The sequence below is a fragment of the Bubalus bubalis genome, chromosome 19 (genome assembly GCF_019923935.1).
Source record: "Bubalus bubalis isolate 160015118507 breed Murrah chromosome 19, NDDB_SH_1, whole genome shotgun sequence".
Classification (NCBI taxonomy): domain Eukaryota; kingdom Metazoa; phylum Chordata; class Mammalia; order Artiodactyla; family Bovidae; genus Bubalus; species Bubalus bubalis.
The window spans coordinates 2,692,588-2,716,437 of record NC_059175.1 but is presented as its reverse complement, the minus strand read 5'-3'; the positions used below and the strand labels follow the sequence as shown (position 1 = coordinate 2,716,437).

General features: G+C 35.4%; 1 protein-coding gene across 6 annotated transcripts in view; it reads right to left on the bottom strand.

Annotated features, from left to right (window-relative positions):
* The window catches only part of RANBP17 (RAN binding protein 17), a 362,482-nt gene that overhangs the window by 231,050 nt on the left and 107,582 nt on the right, over positions 1-23,850 (bottom strand). For all 6 annotated transcript variants that reach the window (XM_025270839.3, XM_044932591.2, XM_044932590.2 and 3 more), the window contains one exon: positions 23,454-23,589. In XM_025270839.3, the coding sequence (XP_025126624.1) occupies positions 23,454-23,589 (136 nt within the window). The remainder of the gene's footprint in view (positions 1-23,453; positions 23,590-23,850) is intronic.

Here is a 23,850-nt window from a genome sequence, read left to right as displayed (position 1 = left end):
ACAAATCTAAGGCAATAATAAGAAATATACAAATTACAGGACTTTCTAAAAAACAGCTGGCTTGAAGTTCTCAAAAATGTCAATATCATGAAAAAAGATGGTAGAAAGATTTTATGTTAAAGAGAAATAAGTAAATTCAATATATGATCATTATTTCTAGCATTAAAAAATTTATTAATATATAGGAAATTATTGGGACAACTGGAAAAACTTAAATATGGACCATATATTAAATAATGTTCTTGTGATGTTCAAATATATTTTGACTGTTATAATGATATTTTTATATATAAGAACATTTGTGTTCTTAGGAGATACCTGTATTCTTAAGGGTTAATCATCATGATGTGTGTAATATTCAAATGGTTCAGCAAAACATCTATATGTAATACATACGTGTAAATGTATTATATGGAAAGAAATGAAACAAACGTGACAAAGTGTATGGTACAGAGGTACCTGTTACAGTATCCTTAAAACTTTTTTGTAGATTTGAAAATTTTTAATGTGCAATTAAAAAATAATTTTCCATAATTATCATGAAAAAAATCTGTTGAAATTAAATTCCTTTTTGATGAATAATATAAAAAGAAACAGGAGTCTAACTGCCTATTAGAACAGTAGTAAGGGAGACAACAGAGGCCATAATCTGTACTAAGTAGCTATCCTAATATAACACCCTGGTCATTTCTGATTACAAACTGGGTAATAATATCAAGTTATTCACATTCCTATGTAGCGGCAAATGAAAGAAACAAACATAAGCAGTATATTACCTACTATTTGAATTAACTTTAAACTGATTAAACTCTTTTCTTTCAGGTATAGTAATTGGTATAAAGTTTGAAATTACTGGGGGTCTTGTATCCATATTTATGATGCATGTTGGCCAGCAATCTTTTTCTGAAATTTCCTTGTTGGATTTTGAAATTAGGACTCACAGAAGAAATGGGGAATTTATTCTCCTTCTCTCTTTCTTGAAAGTTTGTATTTTATTTCCTTCCCCAATGTTTGACAAAGGTCATCATCTGTGCCTGAAATCTCCTTTGTGAATAGATTTTTAATTATAAATTTAATTTACTTTATTAGATATTAAGCCATTTAAATTTTACATGTCTTTTGTTAGTTTTCTCTCAGCTGTCAATTTTATTGGTGTAAACTTACTTGTAAGGTTTCCTAATTTTCCTTTTTTAAAAAAAACTAGAGTACAATGCTTTACAAGGTTGTGTTAGTTTCTGCTGTAGAACAGTTTATCTGCTGTGAATCAGTTACATACGTATCCCCTCCCTCCTGAGCCTCCCTCCAATCCACCCCTCATTAGCTCTCCTCTGGGTCATCAGAGGGCACCTATTTGTCCTTTTAATGTGTGTAGGCTCTGTGATGATGCTTCTTTTTTCATTTCTGATATTAATATTTTACAGGATTTTTCTCTTTTTTATACCCATCTGTCTTGCATAATTTACTAATCTTTTCAAATAACCATGCTGTCATGTGATTGGAGATTCACACTGATTGTTTTATATTTCAATGATTTCTACTCACATTTTAATGATTTCTTCTACTTACTTTGGGTATAATTTGCTAACCTAAGGTAAACAAAAATGATTATCTCTGACCACAAAGGTCTTGAGTAAAAAATTTTTTTCAGAAAGAATTTCCCTAACTCTGGCCACACTGAGGTTGAGTGTGTAGCATATAATCAAAATTTCATCACTAGGAAATAATTTGGAACTCACTTACTTTAATATTTATCCTTTTCAGAGATTCATAAACCACTTTAATAACCTGATGAACATTATGAACATTTTCACAAGAGTATACAAAATGAAAATATTAGCATATTATTTCAAGGATCTTATATCTTAGGACTCATTTCTCTTAATCTAGTTCAAATCCTTTCATTATAAATGAGATAAGTTTTAGATTTAGACTGTAAATAACTTACCCAACTACACACATTAATAGGTATGACTTCACTCTCACTTTTCACTTTCATGCACTGGAGAAGGAAATGGCAACCCACTCCAGTATTCTTGCCTGGAGAATCCCAGGGACAGGGGAGCCTGGTGGGCTGCCGTCTATGGGGTCGCACAGAGTCGGACACAACTGAAGTGACTTAGCAGCAGCAGCAGCAGCAGCCATATTATTCAGCCTTAAAAACTAAGGAAACTCTAACACATGCTGTAACACTGATGAACACTGAGGACATTAAGTAAAAATACAGAGGATGAAATGGTTGGATGGCATCACTGAATCAAAGGACATGAATTTGAGCAAACTCCAGGAGATAGTGAAGGACAGAGAAGCCTGGTGTGCTGCAGTCCATGGGGTCACAAAGAATTGGACATGACTTAGCAACTGAAGAACAAGAAGTAAAAATAAGCCAGTTACCCCCCCCCAAAAAAAATGCTGTATGACTCCACTTATTTGAATAATTAGAACAGCTAAAATCACATGGACAGAAAGTGGAAAAGCTGTTGCCAGGGGTAGGGGTAGAGGATAATGAAAAGTTACTGTTTAATGGGTACAGAATTTCAGTTCTGCAAGCTGAGAAAAGATCTGGAGATAGACTGTGGTGATGTTTGCACAATAATATGAATGTATTTAATATCACTGTACACTTAAAATGGTTAAAATAGTAATTTTATGTTATGTATATTTACTACAAAAAAAAACCTTGGGAAAAAGATTATTTTCAGGTTACTATAATTATATTAAAATTCACCTATCTAAAGTCACATATTTCAATCATCTTTAACAATACCCATATTTTCCTAAACACACAAGAAACCAATCAAGCTGAATATATATGGTATTCATTTTTATGTTTACAAAAGATGGTATCAATTCTGAATCATTTAAATATTAGTTTACAAATATTGCTTATAGCTTAATAGCATTGTGTAGATGCAGCTTCAGAGATATTGGCTCTAGACAGTAATTATATACTCAGCCTAATGTTTTGGTTAATAGATGTGCATTTCAGTGATAATTGCAATGCCTGAACGTAATGTGCCTTTACTAGCAGTATAAAATAAAGCCGGCTTATTCAACTGAAAAAAATAGGCTATTTATTTTTGTAATTGCTTATTTTTTTATTGAAAAATATTATCAAATGGTAAAAAGTAAACCTACAACAAATACTAACATTTTATTTACAATTATAGAAGTGTATTTAAAAACTTAATTACTGTGAACAATGACATAAGTTAAAGTCATGAAAATGCATCGCTATGCTAGTTATGAGAACTTGGGTAACTCATTTACTCTCACAGGTCCTCACTATTAAAATAGGGTTAAAAAAATTTAACTGCTTCAAGATGATGCTTCAGATGATTTATCAAGAACCTTTTCAGTTCTAAACTTTACAGTGCTGTTCAGTTCAGTTCAGTTCAGTCGCTCAGTCGTGTCCGACTCTTTGCGAACCCCATGAATCACAGCACACCAGGCCTCCCTGTCCATCACCAACTCCCGGAGTTCACTCAGACTCACGTCCACCAAGTCAGTGATGCCATCTAGCCATCTCATCCTCTGTCGTCCCCTTCTCCTCCTGCCCCCAATCCCTTCCAGCATCAGAGTCTTTTCCAGTGAGTCAACTCTCCGCATGAGGTGGCCAAAGTACTGGAGTTTCAGCTTTAGCATCATTCCTTCCAAAGAAATCCCAGGGCTGATCTCCTTCAGAATGGACTGGCTGGATCTCCTTGCAGTCCAAGGGACTCTCAAGAGTCTTCTCCAACACCACAGTTCACAAGCATCAATTCTTCGGCGCTAAGCCTTCTTCACAGTCCAACTCTCACATCCATACATGACCACTGGAAAAACCATAGCCTTGACTAGATGGACCTTTGTTGGCAAAGTAATGTCTCTGCTTTTGAATATGCTATCTAGGTTGGTCATAACTTTCCTTCCAAGGAGTAAGCGTCTTTTAATTTCATGGCTGCAGTCACCATCTGCAGTGATTTTGGAGCCCCCCAAAATAAAGTCTGACACTGTTTGCACTGTTTCCCCATCTATTTGCCATGAAGTTATGGGACCAGATGCCATGATCTTCGTTTTCTGAATATTGAGCTTTAAGCCAACTTTTTCACTCTCTTCTTTCACTTTCATCAAGAGGCTTTTTAGTTCCTCTTCACTTTCTGCCATAAGGGTGGTGTCATCTGCATATCTGAGGTAATTGATATTTCTCCCGGCAATCTTGATTCCAGCTTGTGCTTCTTCCAGCCCAGCATTTTTCATGATGTACTCTGCATAGAAGTTAAATAAGCAGGGTGACAATATACAGCCTTGACGTACTCCTTTTCCTATTTGGAACCAGTCTGTTGTTCCATGTCCAGTTCTAACTGTTGCTTCCTGACCTGCATACAGATTTCTCAAGAGGCAGGCAATTCCCATCTCTTACAGAATTTTCCACAGTTTATTGTGATCCACACAGTCAAAGGCTTTGGCATAGTCAATAAATAGAAATAGATGTTTTTCTGGAACTCTCTTGATTTTTCCATGATCCAGCAGATGTTGGCAATTTGATCTCTGGTTCCTCTGCCTTTTCTAAAACCAGCTTGAACATCAGGAAGTTCACGGGTCACGTATTGCTGAAGCCTGGCTTGGAGAATTTTGAGCATTACTTTATTAGCGTGTGAGATGAGTTCAACTGTGCGGTAGTTTGAGCATTCTTTGGCATTGCCTTTCTTTGGGATTGGAATGAAAACTGACCTTTTCCAGTCCTGTGGCCACTGCTGAGTTTTCCAAATGTGCTGGCATATTGAGTGCAACACTTTCACAGCATCGTCTTTCAGGATTTGAAATAGCTCAACTGGAATTCCATCACCTCCACTAGCTTTGTTCATAGTGATGCTTTCTAAGGCCCACTTGACTTCACATTCCAGGACGTCTGGCTCTAGGTCAGTGATCGCACCATCGTGATTATCTGGGTCATGAAGATCTTTTTTGTACAGTTCTTCTGTGTATTCTTGCCATCTCTTCTTAATATCTTTTGCTTCTGTTAGTTCCATATCATTTCTGTCCTTTATCAAGCCCATCTTTGCATGAAATGTTCCCTTGGTATCTCTGATTTTCTTGAAGAGATCTCTAGTCTTTCCCAGTGGTGTTACCAGTATATAAATATAAAATAGAAATATGAAAGTGAAGTATTTAAAAATATTATATTCTATCAAGGTTCATAAACATTTCTATATTTTAAAAAATACAAATGATAAATAAAAAAAAAGCCTGGCATGTCCAATCCTAAATAAAAAATACTTTATACAAATTAAAAACCACAACCCAAAGACCTGTGCCCATCTGACACTATTTTTTCATTAAAACTGTAATAGATGATTTAATTTCCCATCAGCAAAAGCATCTGGATAGACATCCAAGACACAAGTAAAAGCACAATAAAACAGACCAGTCAGTAGGTCCATTTTTAATTAGTAGCGGTTAAAATGCCTCAAGGACCTCAACAAGACTATTAAAATGTTGAACGAGAAGGGCTTAACACTAAATTAATAATGCTATCAAATGCCTGTACTACTTTTAGTACTGATGCTATTTTTATGTGAATACACACTTTTTACATTATGTGAACACACATACAACATTTAAACACCATGACAATGTAAAGACCAATCATAATCATTTTGGTAATTTTACAAAGATATGCCTAACATTAAAAGGCAAAAAGCTCATGGTTTATACATGGGCTCCATCCCAAAATGGTCTGAGAGTTCCTAATTGTTTGAAATGGCAATTTCTCCAACCTGACAACTATGTTCAAAATTCTGTATTCAAAAATATATGCCACACAGCAATAAAATTCTCCAAAGTAAATGAGGAATGAGGAAATGATAAACAGAATTCACTTAGCCAAACAGACAAATCAGCAATCTAAATCAAACAAAGTAGGACTTCTCTAGAGGTCCAGTGGTAAAGAATATGCCCGCCAATGCAGGAGACGACCCCTGCAGGGTTTGATCCCTGGTCAGAGAGGACTCTACATGCCACAGGGCATCTAAGCCCCATGCCACAACTAGTGGACCTGAGCACCACAGCTACTGAGCCCATGTGCCTTAGAGCCTGTGCCCCCTAACAAGAAGCCACCCCAACGAGAAGCCTTCGCACCCCCAGAGAGTAGCCCCCATTCACCATGACTAAAGAAAGACTGCACGCAGCAATGAAGACCCAGCACAGCGAAAAATAAATGAATAAAATTAATTAAAAAAAATACTTTAAAAAATCACGCACAGCAGAAACATGTCTGTGAGAAGTAATCAAGCAAGCTAGAAATACTTGTGTGTGAAGAGTCATTCCTCACTCTTTGATATTACATCCAGTATATGGACTAGGAGGTAGAACTTTTGGATGAGAGTTGTTTAAGGTGTAGTTCAGGATCACCAACATCAAGATTAGCAGGAGCACTTATTAAAATAGAGATTTCTGGATTCTGCCCCAAGTCTCCTGTATCAGAATCTATAAAAGGCAGAGGAATCTACATTTAACAAACTCCTGCAACAGGATTCTTATGTACACCAGAGTCTGAGGAATCACCTTTCCAGAAACATCACATTGAGTATTTGGAGTCATCATAAAGCTTTCTGGACTCAAATGAAATCTTTTTTCTTATGCTTAGCAATTCACTTTTCAGTTTTTGTTTTTTTTTTTTTTACAAACCATTGCATTCCAAATAGGAACACAGAGAACTCTTACTCTGTTTAGTAAAGCTAGCAAAAGATAAATTCTCCCTTTCCAATCAGAAAAGTAGTAATAAAGACAAAGTAATTTGAGATACATCTTTTAGTTCCACAATCAGACAGTATGTCTAGGTGGGAATTAGACTCCTAAACATGATGCTTTTATAGAAAAAGTAATCTGAAGTTAGACCAACCTAGGTCTGAATTCTATTTTACCACTTTCTATTTGTGAAAACCTTTGACATGTTATAATCATGACATCAAAATCCTCTAGAAATTTTTCTTCATATTCACTTAGTACAGTGGTTGAAAGCTGTTTAGCAGAGCATCAATGGAATAAATTCCTGATTTCAAATGTCCAAAATAACCAATGTCATGAAACATTCTTTTCTTTTTTTGAAGAAACAGAAAAACTGTTTCTTTTTCCAAAGTCAAGTTCAGGTATTATTACAATCACTCCATCAATTCACATTTCCATAAACAATTTTTCCACTTATCTTTCTTTCATTGTCATCACATCTGCCAGTGATATTCTTTCATTCATTGCCTTGCTTTATAGGAGAAAATAGCTTCAACTAATCAGAAACTCCAGTACTTTGGCCACCTCATGCGAAGAGTTGACTCATTGGAAAAGACTCTGATGCTGGGAGGGATTGGGGGCAGGAGGAGAAGGGGACGACAGAGGATGAGATGGCTGGATGGCATCACTGACTCAATGCACATGAGTTTGAGTGAACTCTGGGAGTCCGTGGTCTGGCGTGCTGTAATTCATAGGGTCGCAAAGACTCGGACACGACTGAGCAACTGAACTGAACCGAACATTTAAATTCAGTAAGAATAAGAGGGTCCTTCAAGCATCCTATCTTTCTGAATTTTAGAGTTCCAGCCATTATCCTTTTTAAAAATTTTATTTATTTATTTTAATTGGAGGCTAATTACTTTCCAATATTGTGGTTTTGGCCATAGATTGACATGAATAAGCCATGGGTGTACATGTGTGCCCCCATCCCAAACCCCCCTCCCACCGCCCTCCCCATCCCATCCCTCTGGGTGGTCCCAGTGCACTGGCTCTGAATGCCCTGTTTCATGCATCGAACATGGACTGGTCATCTATTTCACATATGGTACTACGTAAAAGATTATCCCGTACGTTTTAAAAAATTACTTGAGGGGCTTTGGAAGGTAATTGAAAATATAAGATAGACCCAGAGATAAGCAAGGTTCATTAACATTCTTTTATCTTTTTCTATACTTCTGGATGAATTTTTTAAATATTTATAAATTTGTTGTCTTTTAAAAATGTAACATTTTATCTAAAGCATCATACCATGTCAATAAAATTTTTCAGAAAAGAAAAAAGTATGGAATGATATGGAGCAGCTATGCCTAGAAAGAGGGAATACAACAGTCTACAAAAACTTTTTACTGTCAGCCTAAATAATTCCATTGTCTGCCGAATAATTTCATCAAATGCCATATCATAACTTATTTAATTAATCTTTGACTCTTTTAAACATTACTTAGATGAACACCTTGTACACAAAATTCTCCCAGCCAGCATTTCAAATTGTTTCCTCAATTTCTGTAACTCCTTAGTGTAATGACTACTAGAGAGTATTTAAAGGGAAAGAACAAATAAACCAGTAACATTCTTCTCAAACAGACATAATTTTAAGATGTAAGGGGGACATGAAATGAGGTTTATGTGCCTTTCTTGTCATAGAATCTGGTCTATTTTTAATCATCTTTCTGCCAATATAGAAAGATAACACTTAGAATCTGAAGATTCTTACAAATCTGTACATTTTCATGTCTGGCAATCCTAAATCTATTAATACATGACTTAGCAATGATAACCTACCTCATACCTATAAATCAAAACGCCCAGGAGTATGAGAATCTGTATTTTAACAACTATCCTGAATTCCCTTAAAATCAGAGACAAATAGAATTATGTCCCATTCCTCTTGCCTTGCCACCCTACGTAATAGAATCATCTCCAATTTTCTACTCAAAATATGTTCCTTTCTACATCAAAATCTGGTTAGAAAAACAAGTGAAAATGACTAGAAAGAGCTTTGGATTCCAAACTCAATCTATAGCTGTGTGACCTTAGGTAAGTCACCAATTCCTATGAAATGGGGTTGAGGAGATGCTTCTTTGCAAATGATCTAGAAAGCATTTCCCAGATTGTATTTTGTAAAACCTAAGTAAGTATTCTCCAAAGAAAAGGGTTCTATGGTTTAGTAACTCTGATAAAGACAAGGCCTTCATAAAACTTTTAATATGCTAACATGCATTATAAATTTCCAAGAGAGAAATATATAGTACATGGGTTTTTCCAAATTTCTAAATTTATATGGCAAAAATCCTTTGAAGTGCTATTAACTTGTTAAGGTCTATTACCAAGAGCTTTGTGATCTGCAGAAAACATCTTAGAAAGTACTCCTTTAAATTTTATTTGTAGTCTCTTTCAGACTCTTAACACTTTGTAACTGTAAGAAAACTGTGTACCGTCCCAACTGAGGCAGAACATGCGAGTCGTGCTGCTGCCACAGCGGTCGCCAGCAGCCCTCGTCACAGCAGTCACTATCTACTGGGCGCTATGTGCTAGGCACCATGCACTTCATTTAGTCTCAAGACTTTACGAAGAGCTAAGTACTACTATCATTTTCTAGATGAAGAAAGAATGACTTAAATTTTATGTATTCAACAAAAATCACAAGAATATTATGAGACAGGACTGGGAATTAAATCCAAACTATGTGATTCTAGAAGCAGAAAGGAGTGTGACTTCTGACCTAATCTTGCAACAGTATCTGAAGAACATTTCTTAAAATTAATGAGCCCGTAGATCACCAACAATATAATACATATAAAATGCCAAGAAGACGGAAGAGTCACAACACTTGAAAGAACTATGTGCAAGCCATTAATTCAGATTGTAGTTTTCTTCTTTTAAAAAAATAAGTATATTAAGAGAAATTTTATTTAAAAATAACTTTATCTTTAAAAATATATCCTTTAAGAAAAATGCTCATTTTAGCATTAATTATAATATTAAAAGAAATGCTGAAAATAGGAATAAGATTAGGAATACTCATAGTTTATTACCTTGTATAACAAAGTATACACTTTAGTTCTTAGGAGAGGAGAAAGTAGGTCCTACTGACTTACACACTCCCCTAGATTATTTTAGCACAATGTGTAACAGATAATGGACTAGCGGCCATTTTCCCCTTACCCTTCTTTAGAGCTTGGGTTAAAATAAAAGCAAGAAAAGAGTACATATTTAGGATGAAAGGGGCTGGGATGGGGATGAGTCACAATCTAGGTCCTTATGAAGATAAAAAAATTAGCATCTGTCTTCAAGCAAAGAAGTTCGAGTGGTTCTCAAACTTCAGTGAACATCAGAATCACCCGAAGAGCCTTTGACAACAAAGACTGCTGGAGTCCACCCCCAGAGCGCCACATTCAGTAGGTCAGGCACAGAAAGGCCCCCAAATTTGCATTTCCAACAGGCTTTCAGGTAGACTATTGCTCTTGATTTGGGGTCTCAGTTTGAGACCACTGCTTAATTCCCTATTTTTAACCTCTAAAATCCTTTCCTCTCCTGATGAACATAAAAATCTTACCTCCTTTCTTCCCTTCTGACATTCTTTCTCACTCTCTTAAACCCTGCATGAAAACAAAGCCATCCATTTTCCTTCTCATCACAATCACACCTGAATTTTTTTTGTTTTTTTTTTGGTTAGTTTGAAAGCAGGTAAGCAGGCGAAAAGGAGCCTGCTGGACTCCAATCCATGGGGTTGCAAACAGTCAGACACAACTAAGCAAGTGAAAGGTAGTACTGTCATTTTTTCATGCAATATGGTGATATATACAATGCTTCACAGTTTACAACTTACTTTCACATATAGTCATTTAGTGACCATTCATAATTCTAAAATATAGGCTAACAGTTCTTAGGTTTTAAGGTAGCACTAGAATCCATATCTTAATCAATTGTAAAATGCTCCTCTTGTTCTTTTCTCTTCTGGTGATCCATTCTTTTATTCCTATTTGAATTATTTATCTGTTTTTTTTTTTTTTAACAAAAGAGACAACATAATTGATATTGGCATAACACATTGATATAATTCGTTACCCAAAAGACCAATGAATATTATTTTTTCATTTTACTTACAATGAAAACAAAATTGGAGTTTAGCATCACAGACCTAGTTAATGGTCACTGTACTGAATGACTATGACCCAAAAAGAGGAAAAGCAAAAGAGGGAGGAGGAAACACAAATCCAACACAAGAACAAAAGCAAGAAGATAGAAAACAGAGATTTTTGAACAAATTATAGATTTGATTTAGGCCAGAAGTCACACTTTTGTCTTCTTCTAGAGGGTTTCAGAATCAGACCGCTTGGTTTTAGTTCCCAGTTCTGCCCAGCATTAGAAAAAACCATGAACTTAGATTATCTGCCAATATTATAATGACTGTAACAATGTGCCCCAAAGCCAAACTATTTCCAAATCCTCCACACACACAAAATCAATCTGTGATAAATCAGTCGAATTCCAAAAAAATATCAGAAATTATATATTCTAAAGACTTGATTACATTTAATTCTTTCAAGGAGAATTTTCCCATTACATAGATTTATAGAGATAGCTCTTTAAAAATTTAGTCCTATCTTCTTATATATAACAATAGACATTTTTTCTTTCAAGTATCTGCACTGTATTAAATTCTATCCAAATTCTTCTCACGTATCTTACTTCATCCTCATGATTAGGTGAGGAAACTGATAGGTAGAAAAGTTAACGTGTTTTTCAAGGTAGTAGGAGGGGCACAGATCAGGCTCAAGGTCTATTTAACTAAAATTCTAAGCTGCTTCCCACTACAACACTGCATCTTTATTCTAAATAGAAAAATCCATTCTCAACTGGATTGTTTGATAGCTACCTTATTTTGGGTAAGAAAACAAATCATAAGTCAAGTTTCTAAAATACGTTTAGCTCTATTTCTCTAACACTGACTACCAGAAATAAATAAGGTGGCTGACTACCTTATAATTTCTAATTGAGTTGCTTTTTAAAAATTCAAAATAAATAATCATCTATCTTACTATAACATGTGACAGAGGACGTATATAGTTCTCATTATGATGCTTTCTTAAACTCTAACTGCTAAACTTAAATGAGAGGCATTTGGTACAATGTGAAAAATATTCAGTTCAATTAAAAGTAATTGATGCATAGTGAAATAATTCTTCCCAAAGCTGCTGTAAAATCTTCAAAAAAATAAAGCTACTTAATAATTTTCATCTCCTACAGGCTAGAGAGAAGCATTATTGCATATTAAAAATTGGAGTGTAGTTTTCCCAGCGGTAAAAGAAAGTTATTAAAACAACCTATTTATTGTTGATATAACTATCCATTTGTGCCACACAAAAAGTAACAAATTTCAGTACATTAAAAGAAAAGCTAATTAAGGTATAATTAGTATTTTCTGTATTTTGATAATTAGGGGTTAGTTGGCTATTCCTTTTCAAATTTCTATTTGATGCACCCCGACAATGCCTTTAATGAGCAACTAACGCTATTGAATCCCTCATGGCAGAGGAGTTTAGTGACCACTACTACATTACTTTCATTTATCACTGCCTCTTTACCTATAAATTAATCTAGCCCTGTAGCTATGTTGATCTACTTTATATCAATTTCTTCATCCATATCAGCTGAATATGTATGGCATTAACCTCATTTGCTAGTTGAGAAAAGCAGAATTAAAATGAGATCTAATTTCTTGTGCACAGCACAATTTCAAAACTGCCTGCTAATTTCCACCACCTGTCAGTGTGAAGAGCCTTTACTTTCTTGTAATTAAATAAAACAGTATATTTTTTTAGCAGCTCTGAAAAATGCTAATCTTTCAAAAGTGTTCAGTGATCATTAATCATGAGGACAGTAAAGAAGCCTTATTCAGAATGCTCATTTATCCTTTGTTTAAGCTAAAAAAAATTTTTTTGGCCTTTCCACAGAAAGAAAAAATAAATGTACCAGATGAAATATAAACATTAACTCTTATAATCCATGCTTCTGACGTTTCTATTTATCTGTTTTACTGCCACATGGTAGTAAGAGGCTTAACATTACATAACTTGGAGGTAGCTAATTTGACAGAATTAAGCAGGAATATAAGCACACATATTCTCTAAAATTAGTAGGAATCTAGTAAATGCACACTCCATCCATCTATATATAGTAGAAACTAAATTTATATGACTTAGAATATAGAGAGAGAATAATTTTTGACAACACATTTAAACAAATTCATCCAATAAACTGCCTAGAATGCTCTGCATTAAATTGCTGCCTAAAACTATCATTTGAAAAAAGACAGTGTCATTCAGACATAGACAAGCATATTTAAGCATGTTCGACTGAACTTTACAAGATTTCCCAAATATATACAATACAACCAGTAGGAAAAATCTGAAACTATTAAAAAAAAAAATTTCCTGTTATTTAAATATTAATAGACAGCCATTTTTATTATATTTCTTCTATCTTTTCTAATATTTATTTTTTATTGTTTTACATCATTTTAATCACACTATACATGTATAAATTAATAAACAGCCTGCAATTCTGGCTTATCATTCATGTATGTTTTTTAATAAGCCTTCCTTGTAAATTTCCCATCCTGTTTATCATATAAGAACATGAATTAGCAAAAAAAAAAAAAAAAAAAAAAGAACATGAATTAGCAGAAACAATATATTTGAGGAAGAAAAATATAAACCACATGTGAATATATTATTAAAAGGCTTAACCACTTAATATTAGGCTCATTCTCAGGCTAAAAATACCTATTCTTCAAATACTAACATGTCTTCAAAATACTTTCTCAGATTTATGCTACCAAAAAGCATAACATGTTATTAAATAAATGATTAAGTAGTTACTATAAAGAACTTTAAAAAAATTATTAAATAAATGATCAAAAATAATTCACAGTATTCCTCATTTAAATTTGTAGAAAACATCTGACAATGTAAAATCACCATCTTAAAGCCTAAGACTCTTTTGGAAATATTTTAAACCATATTTATTTACAAACTTGTAGCTAAGATGACTTTTTTTTTATCATTCCAGTTATCAAGTCATCATATAAAACGTGCTAAGCATTCCTTGGATCTGAAGTTCTGTGTCTCTATAGGAGGTTTTCTGAGAGACTGTATTCTTGTATTTAAGGGCTTCCCTGGTGGTGCAGAGGTTAAAGCGTCTGCCTGCAATGTGGGAGACCTAGGTTCGATCCCTGGGTCGGGAAGATCCCCTGGAGAAGGAAATGGCAACCCGCTCCAGTATTCTTGCCTGGAGAAGCCCATGGACGGAGGAGCTTGGTGGGCTACAGTCCACGGGTCGCAAAGGGTCGGACACGACTGAGCGACTTCACTTTCACTTTCAAGCATTCCTTGAAGGTAAAAGAAACAAAGATGTGGGATGGATGATTTACAAATATTACACAGCTTCAGGATTTATGCATCAGGAGTAGGATGGATCCCCTCTCATTCGGATTCCCTTTAAGCAAGCTGCTGCTGCTGCTGCTAAGTCGCTTCAGTCGTGTCCGACTCTGTACCATCTCATAGACAGCAGCCCACCAGGCTCCCCCGTCCCTGGGATTCTCCAGGCAAGAGTACTGGAGTGGGTTGCCATTGCCTTCTCCATTTAAGCAAGCTACTTGAAGCAATTATCAACAGAAGAAAAGAAGATACTTTCTGGAATGAAGAGGAGATTCCCATTGATAACTACTTTGACGCTAAATAATAAAGAATATAACCAATTTTAGCAATATTATCACAGGTGAATACATTTCTAATATAAATGCAGTAGACTGGCACGCCTCACCTTTTGATCATCTCGTGTATGATTTCCACAAGACCCAACACCTACTTAGAAAAACTACAGACTGATGTGGGGAGAAGAGAAATTTTTGAGTTGTAAAATTTAAAAACTAAAACCTTTTTAAACCGAGTGTTCTTTAGTGCTGAAAACTCTTCAAAGATACATCTTAATCACATCCACATATTTCATTTGTTATTTTTATCACAACAATTTCTTAGAATCACTAGAAGAATTTCAAACATCAAAAGATGAGAGGATAAATGTATCTGAGGCAGAAAAATCAACACCAAAAGAAAGTATTATCTTTTGCCTTACTTGTAAAAAATTAATGAGGAGAACAAGCCAAAATAATCTAATTCATAATCCAAATGCACATGGAATCTAACTTTGTGCATTTTGTCCACAAATGTTAAATTCTATAAATGCTTCAGAATTTATAACCATTTAAAATAAATGGAAAAAATAAAGATTTAAGATACTCTGTGTATAACTACATACTTATAATAAGTTTTTACAAATAATCATTATCTTTGTATTACAGGATGTTGCATAATATACAGCACATATAAGACAATAAGGATTTATGGAATGTATGTATAAAGAATTACATGATTACATATGTCAAATAATGGTATATTTGATCAGGTATGATAAATAATACATGGCGTGCTAAGTCGCTTCAGTCATGTCTGACTCTTTGCAACCCCATGGACTGTAGCCCGCCAGGCACCTCTGTCCATGGGATTCTCCAGGCAAGAATACTGGAGTGGGTTACCATTTCCTCCTCCAGGGGATCTTCCTGACCCAGGGGCTGAACCCGCGTCTCTTAAATCTCCTGCACTGGCAGGTGGGTTCTTTACCACTAGCACGACCCGGGAAGCCTTAAAATAACACACAGGAGTCAGTTTAAAAATAATAAACCAAGACCATTATTTTTCCAACTTAAATCCTATACTTCTCCAAATTACATCATAATTTCAATTATTAACAGCTGCTAAGATTTTAACTTCAGATTTTTGTGCTGCAAACCTCCTTGTCTAGTACTTAACGCTCTTGAATCAACACTTAAATGCACTTAGGGAGTAGAGTGCCAAGTATAACTTGGCAAACCCATTTACAAAGCAAAAACATTAAAAAAAAATAAGTAGGCCTTAGGCTACTTTGCTCAACTTTCTGTTAAGCAGAGACACAGGACGTGTTTTTCAATAGTTAATAAATATTATCATGCAAGTTGAATTAAGTAGAAATGGATGTAGAGAAACCATATTTTTTTTAAAGTGTCCATCTGAATTGATATGTACGTATTAGATGTATATGACAAATGAAAGAACAAATCCGTGAGTAGTAAAACAATCCAGTGGTATAAGCATTATCTATGACTGTAAGTACTAACCATTATCCAAGAAGGAAAATGTAGCTAGCTCTAATAACACTCTATCACAAGGACAAATTATGATATATTTATACAGGAAACATGAAAGTAGTTCAAAATGAAAGTTCAAAAGCTTTTTTAAAAGTCTTTTAAAACACTTAACAGAAAAAAAAGTCCCTGAAGTCAGTGATCATTATTCTCTAACATTCAAGCTTCAAAAGACAATCTTAACTTTTGAAGGTACTTTCTCTCCCCTATAACCAGCATGATGATATACCTGATACACTAGAGAATACTTTTTAATGCTAAATGCCTACTGTCTAAATGTTTTAAAGCTGCTTCTTATTTTTCACCAAAGTGAAAATCCTATATACAAAACAGTTTTCTGTGATTTCTTAAATACCTTTCCTTAAAACTGTGTTGTTAAATATAAACACAAACACTGTTTTACAAAAAACTGAAATATATCCAAGTTACCTGGAAAAGCAGCAAGTACATTATTTCAACACTGGATTACACTTACAGCAGTCAACTTAAGTTACTATTACGATATGTTTTTCTGTTTCATTATTCAAGTGCTTTCCTACTCAATTTACCCTTAGCTGTTAGTAACATTCTACACAGAGGGATCTAACAATTGTAGAGAGAGAATGCCATCTGCTGCTTCATGTGGTACTCAACAGGAAAAAAGCTTGATAACAGGTAGAGCAATTACAAAAAATAATTTCAAAATCCAAAAAGAAAGATAATACCTGAAAGTTGAAATGTTCTTATTTCTATTTTAGATAACTTGAAAATACATCAATAGGCACTTACTGTCTTAGTGCAAATTCCAAGTTATTCCATAGAATTACAAGGAGGCAGTGTGCTTATATATCCAATGATTATAAAAAAGGCTTTTACTCAGGTATGGAGAGTGAGAGGATCAAAAGAAGAGGATCACTTGCCTGGCCTTAATGAAGTTATTTCCCACTTTTGAATTAGTACAATATCTTATCTATGAACATATGACTTATAAATAAAGTGATCACATAACTTATCCAAACAGGGACACTGTCAGTTATGCCAGTGCAACAAGTGTGAGCATTTCTCAGATGGCGACAGTGGTAAAGAATCTGCTTGCCAACGCAGTGAGACGTAAGAGAGGGGTTCGATCCCTGGGTCGGGAAGATCCCCTCGAGAAAGGCATGGCAACGCACTCCAGTATTCTTGCCTGGAGGATTCCACGGACAGAGGAGCCTGGCAGGCCACACTCCATAGGGCTGCAAAGAGTCAGGCACAACTAAAGCAACTTAGCACACACACAAGTGTGAACTGGAACAATCCTAGGCAAACCTGAAGTATGGTCACCTATTTATAAATTACTATGCTGCCCTCATTCCCTTTAGCTTCATAACAATGCCCTGAGAACCTTCCTGAAAAGCAATTTGAATTTTTTTTAGTAAACGGCTAATTCAGGAGGATGAAGCCAAAAAAGGGAGATGGATGTAGAAATAACAAGAAAGTGTATTCCAGACCATTTAATGCCTCAGTCTAAGTAACTACCTCAAACAGCCTGATTTTTCACGTACTTCACTTTGTTATACTACTAGAAATTCTTCAGCACTAATAAATATCTTCTTTAGAAATGGCAAATCCTTTCAAGGATAATTCACCCATACAATTAATTGAGATTCTTCCCTCTTGACACCTAGCAGATGCCAAATATCTGGGGAAAAAGCAAATTTGTGAGGTGTGTGCTTGTGTGTTCCTGTGTGCATGTGTGTTGCTGCGTGTAGTGTGGTGATGGAGAAAAGAGAGGTACAGATCATTTTAGAGAAGAATATCCCTCTGGTGGTGACTGACTGTATAGGATGTCAAAACTGGGAGTAACAAAAGGCAGAGAAAAACTCTTAAGACTAACTTACCAATTTGAAAATTTAAATCCAAAGAGGGAAAGGGAACTTGCTCCCTCCTCAATTTCTGATGTCTTAGTTTAGGAGGCCAGAATTCAGGACTTTTCTATTAAAAATAGAGCTTATCAGTGTCATTGGTTAAATAATAATTCTTTGTAGATCTATTTTTAAAGGAAAATACATTCCAAGATTAAATGACCACATTTTAACTAACATTCTGAATTCAACTTTTGGTGCAATTTTGTAACCAACAAAAGTAAAATTGATGTTTTGGATAGGGATGGCTTGAATAAACTGTTGTTCAGGCACTAAGTCATGTCTGACTCTCTGCAACCTTATGAACTACAGCATGCCAGGCTTCCCTGCCTTCACTATCTCATGGAGTTTGCTTAAACTCATATGTATTGAATCAGTGATACCATACAACCGTCTCATCCTCTGTCGTCCCCTTCTCTTCCTGCCCTCAATCTTTCCCAGCATTAGGTCTTTTCCAATGAGTTGGCTCTTTGCATCACGTGGCCAAAGTACTGGAGCTTCAGCCTCACCATCAGTCCCTCCAATGGATATTCAAGGTTCATTTCCTTTAGGATTGACTGCTTTGATCTCCTTGCTGTCTACAGGGCTCTCACGAGTCTTCTCCAGCACCACAGTTTGAAAGCATCAATCCTTTGGCACTTAGCCTTCTTTATGGTCCAACTCTCAATCCATAGAAGACTGCTGGAAAAACAATAGCTTTGACTATATGGACCCTTGTCAGCAAAGTGATATCTTTGCTTTTTAAAACACTGTCTAGGTTTGTCATGGCTTTTCTTCCAAGGAGCGTCTCTTACTTTCATGGATACAGTCACTGTCCACAGTGATTCTGGAGCCCAAGAAAATAAAATCTGTCACTGCTTCCACTTCTTCCCTCTATTTGCCATGAAGTGATGGGACCAGATGCCATGATCGTAGTTTTCTGAATGTTGAGTTTTAAGCCAGTTTTTTCATTCTCTCATTCACCCTTATCAAGAGGCTCTCTAGTTACTCTTCACTATCTGCCATTGGAGTGGTATCATCTGCACATCTGAGGATGTTGATATTTCTCCTGGCAATCTTGATTCCAGCTTGTGCTTCATCCAGCCCAGCATTTGGCATAATGTACTGTGCATATAAGTTAAATAAGCAGCGTGACAGTATATAGCCTTGTCACTTCTTTCCCAATTTGGAAACAGTCTGCTGTTCCACATCTGGTTTTAACTGTTGAATCTTGATTGCATACAGATTTCACAGGAGGCAGGTAAGGAGGTCTGGTATTCCCATCTCTTTTAAGGATTTTCCAAAGTTTGTTGTGATCCACACAGTCAAAGGCTTTAACGTAGTCAATGAAGCAGAAGTGGGTGTTTTTTTGAATTGCCTTGCAACCATTCTTGCCTGGAGAATCCCATGGAGGGAAAAGCCTGGTAGGCTACAGTCCATGGGGTCGCAAAGAGTTGGACATGACTGAGCGACTTCACTTCACTTCACTTCTTCTATGATCCGATGGATTTTGGCAATTTGATCTTTGGTTCCTCTGCCTATTCTAAAACCAGTTGGTACATGTGAAGTTCTCAGTTCATGTACTGCTGAAACCTAGCTTGAAAGATTTTGAGCATAATCTTACTAGCATGCGAAATGAGCACAAATGTATGGTAGTTTGAACATTCTTTGGCACTGTTCTTCTTTGGCATTGGAATGAAAACTGACCTTTTCCAGCCCTGTGGCCACTGATGAGTTTTCCAAATTTGCTGACATATCGAGTATGGCTCTTTAACAGCCTCACCTTTTAGGACTTTAAATAAATAGCTCAAATGGAATTTCATCACCTCAACTAGCTTTGTTTGCAGTAATGCCTCCTAAGGTCCTCTTGACTTCACACTCTAGAATGTCTGCTCTAGTTGAGTGACTACACCAGTCATTAAGACCTCGTTTCTATAGTTCTGTGTATTCTTGCCTTATCTTCTTAATTTCTTCTGTTTCCGTTAGGTCTTTACCATTTCTGTCCCTTATTGTGTCCATCCTTGCATGAAATGTTACCTTGATATCTCCAGTTTTCTTGAACAGATCTTTTTTCTTTCCCATTTTATTATTTTCCTCTGCTTCTTTGCATTGTTCATTTAAAAAGGCCTTATCTCTCCTTGCTATTCTCTGGAACTCTGCATTCAGTTATTAATATTCATTGGATAATTAAAATATACAGGTGGAAAATATTCAGCAGCACATATACACCATGCATAGAAGAGAATATAGTATCAAAAGAAAAAGTTGCAAAGGTAAGTGAAGTTTGACCATAGAAGAAATTTATTTTGGAAATAATGGAAAATCGTTCATTTTAAGCAGAGAAATGGCACATGAAGAAATATATTTTGTAATGACTGGCAAAATTTAAAGACTGACAAAAGCAAGTATTATGACAATATAGAGCAACACATACCTACTCTACTGGGGGAGGAAGAATAAACTGTTACGACACTTAGGAGGACGACTTGACATTATCTTGTAAAGCTGAAGACAATGAGCATTCCACAACCTAGCAATTCCACCCCTAGTATTTTTACCTTCGAGAAACTTACACATATGCATGAGGAAACAGGTATTAAGAGTACATACTGCAGTTTTTTGGTAAACATTAAAACTGGAAACACCCAACATATAGTAACAGAAAAAATGAATATATAATGGCATAGTAATATATTACAGTACTATATTTAATTATCACAGTAATATATCACAGTACTATACTTAATTATTAATTAAAATAATTAAAACTGTATATATCATCATAGATAAATTTCAAAAACAATGTTGATCAAAAAAGGCAAGTTATTATCTAACAATTTTCTATAAAGTTAATAATACTATGTTTTATTAACAAATATATAGAAATATGGGAAAGAACAAAATCATGCATGAAAGTAACACTAAGTTCAGGGTAGTGGTTATTTCTGAGCAAGAAGTAAGAAGAACAGAATCAGACCAATATGTTTTTAATGTTTAATTTTGAAATATACAGATCTAAAGCAAATGTGACAAAGCATTCATATTTGACAAAACTGGAAGATTCATTACACTATTCTCTCTGTCTTTCTACCGAAGAAAAGATTACTCTGGTGGCAGTATAGAAAATGGATTGGAAGGAGGCAAAAAGGAAACACAGAGTAAAACCAAAAGACTTCTGAAATCTAGTGAGAAATGACAAGCAGTAATAACAAGGATAAAAAATAAGGGGCTTGAGAAAGGAGTGGAACTGAGAGATATTTAGAAAATAAAACCAGTAAGATTAGGAAACAGAACAAACATAGGAAGTAAGAGCAAAGTAGAAACTTATGAGTTCAAAGTCAGTTTTCCTCAAAATAGAAAAGCAGGTAGAGAGCATTTTAGAAGACAGTTGTTTAGTCGCGAAGTTGTGCCTGACTCTTATGCGACCCCATGGACTGTAGCCCAGCAGGCTCCTCTGTCCATGATTCTCCAGGAAAGAGCACTGAGGTGGGTTGCCATTTTCTTCTCCAAGCGATCTACTTGACTCAGGGACTGAAACAGTGTCCCCTGCTTGGTAGGCAGATTCTTTACTCCTGATTTACCTAGGATGCCCCACAGTTTAAATAAGTGCAGTTTATTCCAATTATAAACCAGTAAAGCTGTTAAGAGATAAAATGGTTCTACATAAAAATCTAGATCTCCCATTTCTTTGGGAAAATCAATCAACTGTATATCAACACAACCATCTCCCACTTTTCATGTCTTGCTAAGGTCAATCCTGCCACAGTAGCAGCAAACACTGCAGAACAATTAAGACTATGCCCACCTAGACACTGGCTGGGTCACAAGACATCCAAGACTGCAGAGAATCTCTCTTCTCTGCCCTGGGCTTCCTGACTGTACAGCAATGGTCATAAAGTTAACAGCCCAGGGAGGTACAGGAATCCAGGAAACTTTCAGATTATTTGTTTTGACACTGACCTTGGTCACAGGAGTAAAGACCAAGGTCACAGGGCCTTGGTCTGGAGCTCCTGAGGATTCCTGTACGCCTTTAACCCATACAGCCACAGTCACATGGAATCTGTGTATGCCCTACAGAATCCAGGGAACCAGTGAAGATGCTCAGTTGTGTCTGACTCTTTGCCATCCCATGGACTGTAGCCTACCAGCCTCCTTCATCCATGGAATTTTCCAGACAAGAGTACTGGAGTGGGTTGCCATTTCCTTCTCCAGGGGATCTTCCCCGACCCAGGGATCGAACCCAGGTCTCCTGCATTGCAGGCAGACGCTTTACCGTCTGAGCCACCAGGGAAGCCCCACAATAATCTGAAGGCTTTTGCACTCTATATTACACTGTTTTGATTTAAAACCCAGACCAAATAGATATTGGATAAGTAATATCTCCAGTGTATTCACTTCTGCAAAAGCAAAATACAAACTCTCTGGGTACATTTGAAACCTGACAACTTATCATAATTCCATGTGTATAAATTTCATACCATGTAATTTTTGTCTGATTCTCCTTTGTCTTATTGTCAACCTAAAACAGTTATATCTAGCTACTCCTTTTTGTCCCTAGTGGTCTCATTCAGTATTAGCTTAATTCTAAGAAAATTTTATTAATATTAATCCTGAACAAAAAAAAAAATCCTGAAACAGCAATAAAATATCACAGTATATTTGACAAAGAAAGGATCAAGCTACATCACTTTTTTGAAAAACAAAGAAAACTTTACCTGAAATAAACTAAAGGATGATCTTAACAAAATCAAATACTTTTCAAACTACTATACAACTACTATTAAGAGAAAACCATAAATGAACTGAAGGTTTAGCTAAATTTTCCAAGGACAAAAAAGCTCAGTCCAATATAAAAAGCTTCTTCTAGAACTTAATCTCTCTACATTACTAATACAAACTACAAATACAAAGGAGGTAAGAATATTCTTAGGACTTGCTACAGAGAAGGATGTGGGGAAGGAAAAACCTCATGGATCTTACCCAAGTGTCACAGCACTACTAAGTATCCGGTTAGGGTCACATAAACGCCTTCAGTAACACCTTACTGCCTTAAGATCAATTTACCCAAATATCAAGCTAAAACTTTCAACTAGCAGAGTACAAGTGTTCCCTTCACTAAGGTGGGTTAATTGTGGCCTCTCAAAGGCTTGTCTTCTTACTCTTCTTGTCCTCATCATTTATCATGTACAAAAGCTGAGGAATGAGTGGAAAATATGCTAGAAATCACAGAAATAAATATCAAAACAAATACTTCTCAGAACTACTAAAAGAGTAAATTTATGTTTTAAACCTTGAAATACAACACAATAAGGCAAAATTCAGTACGGTGTTTTACCCGTAACTATTTGATGACTAACTACATAACAAATATTCACTAACTGCCAATCAATCTTCAAAGACAATGGTAAATCTAAGCATAAGACGAGCAATCTCACATTGCCTTTACTAACAATTAATCGACTTCAATTGATCAATTAATTTTTTATGTAGAAACTGCTCAAATATATCATTCAGCTTAAAGGTGTTACATGTGAACATCTTTTCTTCAATAATACTAGTTTTAATCTCTAGTAAAAACCTACCTTTGAGGTTCTTTGAAGTTGATCACCAACATATGTTTTACGAAACTGATCCAAGAACCACAGAATTGCAAGTTCTATTTTCTCATTAGAACACTGAGGCAATCCGGTATCCATTAAAGAGATAAGCTGAAAAACTCTTTTCATGAAGGAAAAAAAAGGCTTCAGTAAAAGTTCTTAGAGAAATAATATTAAAACATTTATCAACAATTTTATATAATATAAAAAGTGAAAAAATACAAATGCTTATAAAGAAAATATTTCAAAAATCATCTGAAATCCCACATTAAGAGATACTACAATCTGGTCAAATTCCTTCTATCCTTTTTTCCTAACACATACATATACATGCCTAGACACCTACATGGACATAACAGTCATTAATTTACTAAATTTTATA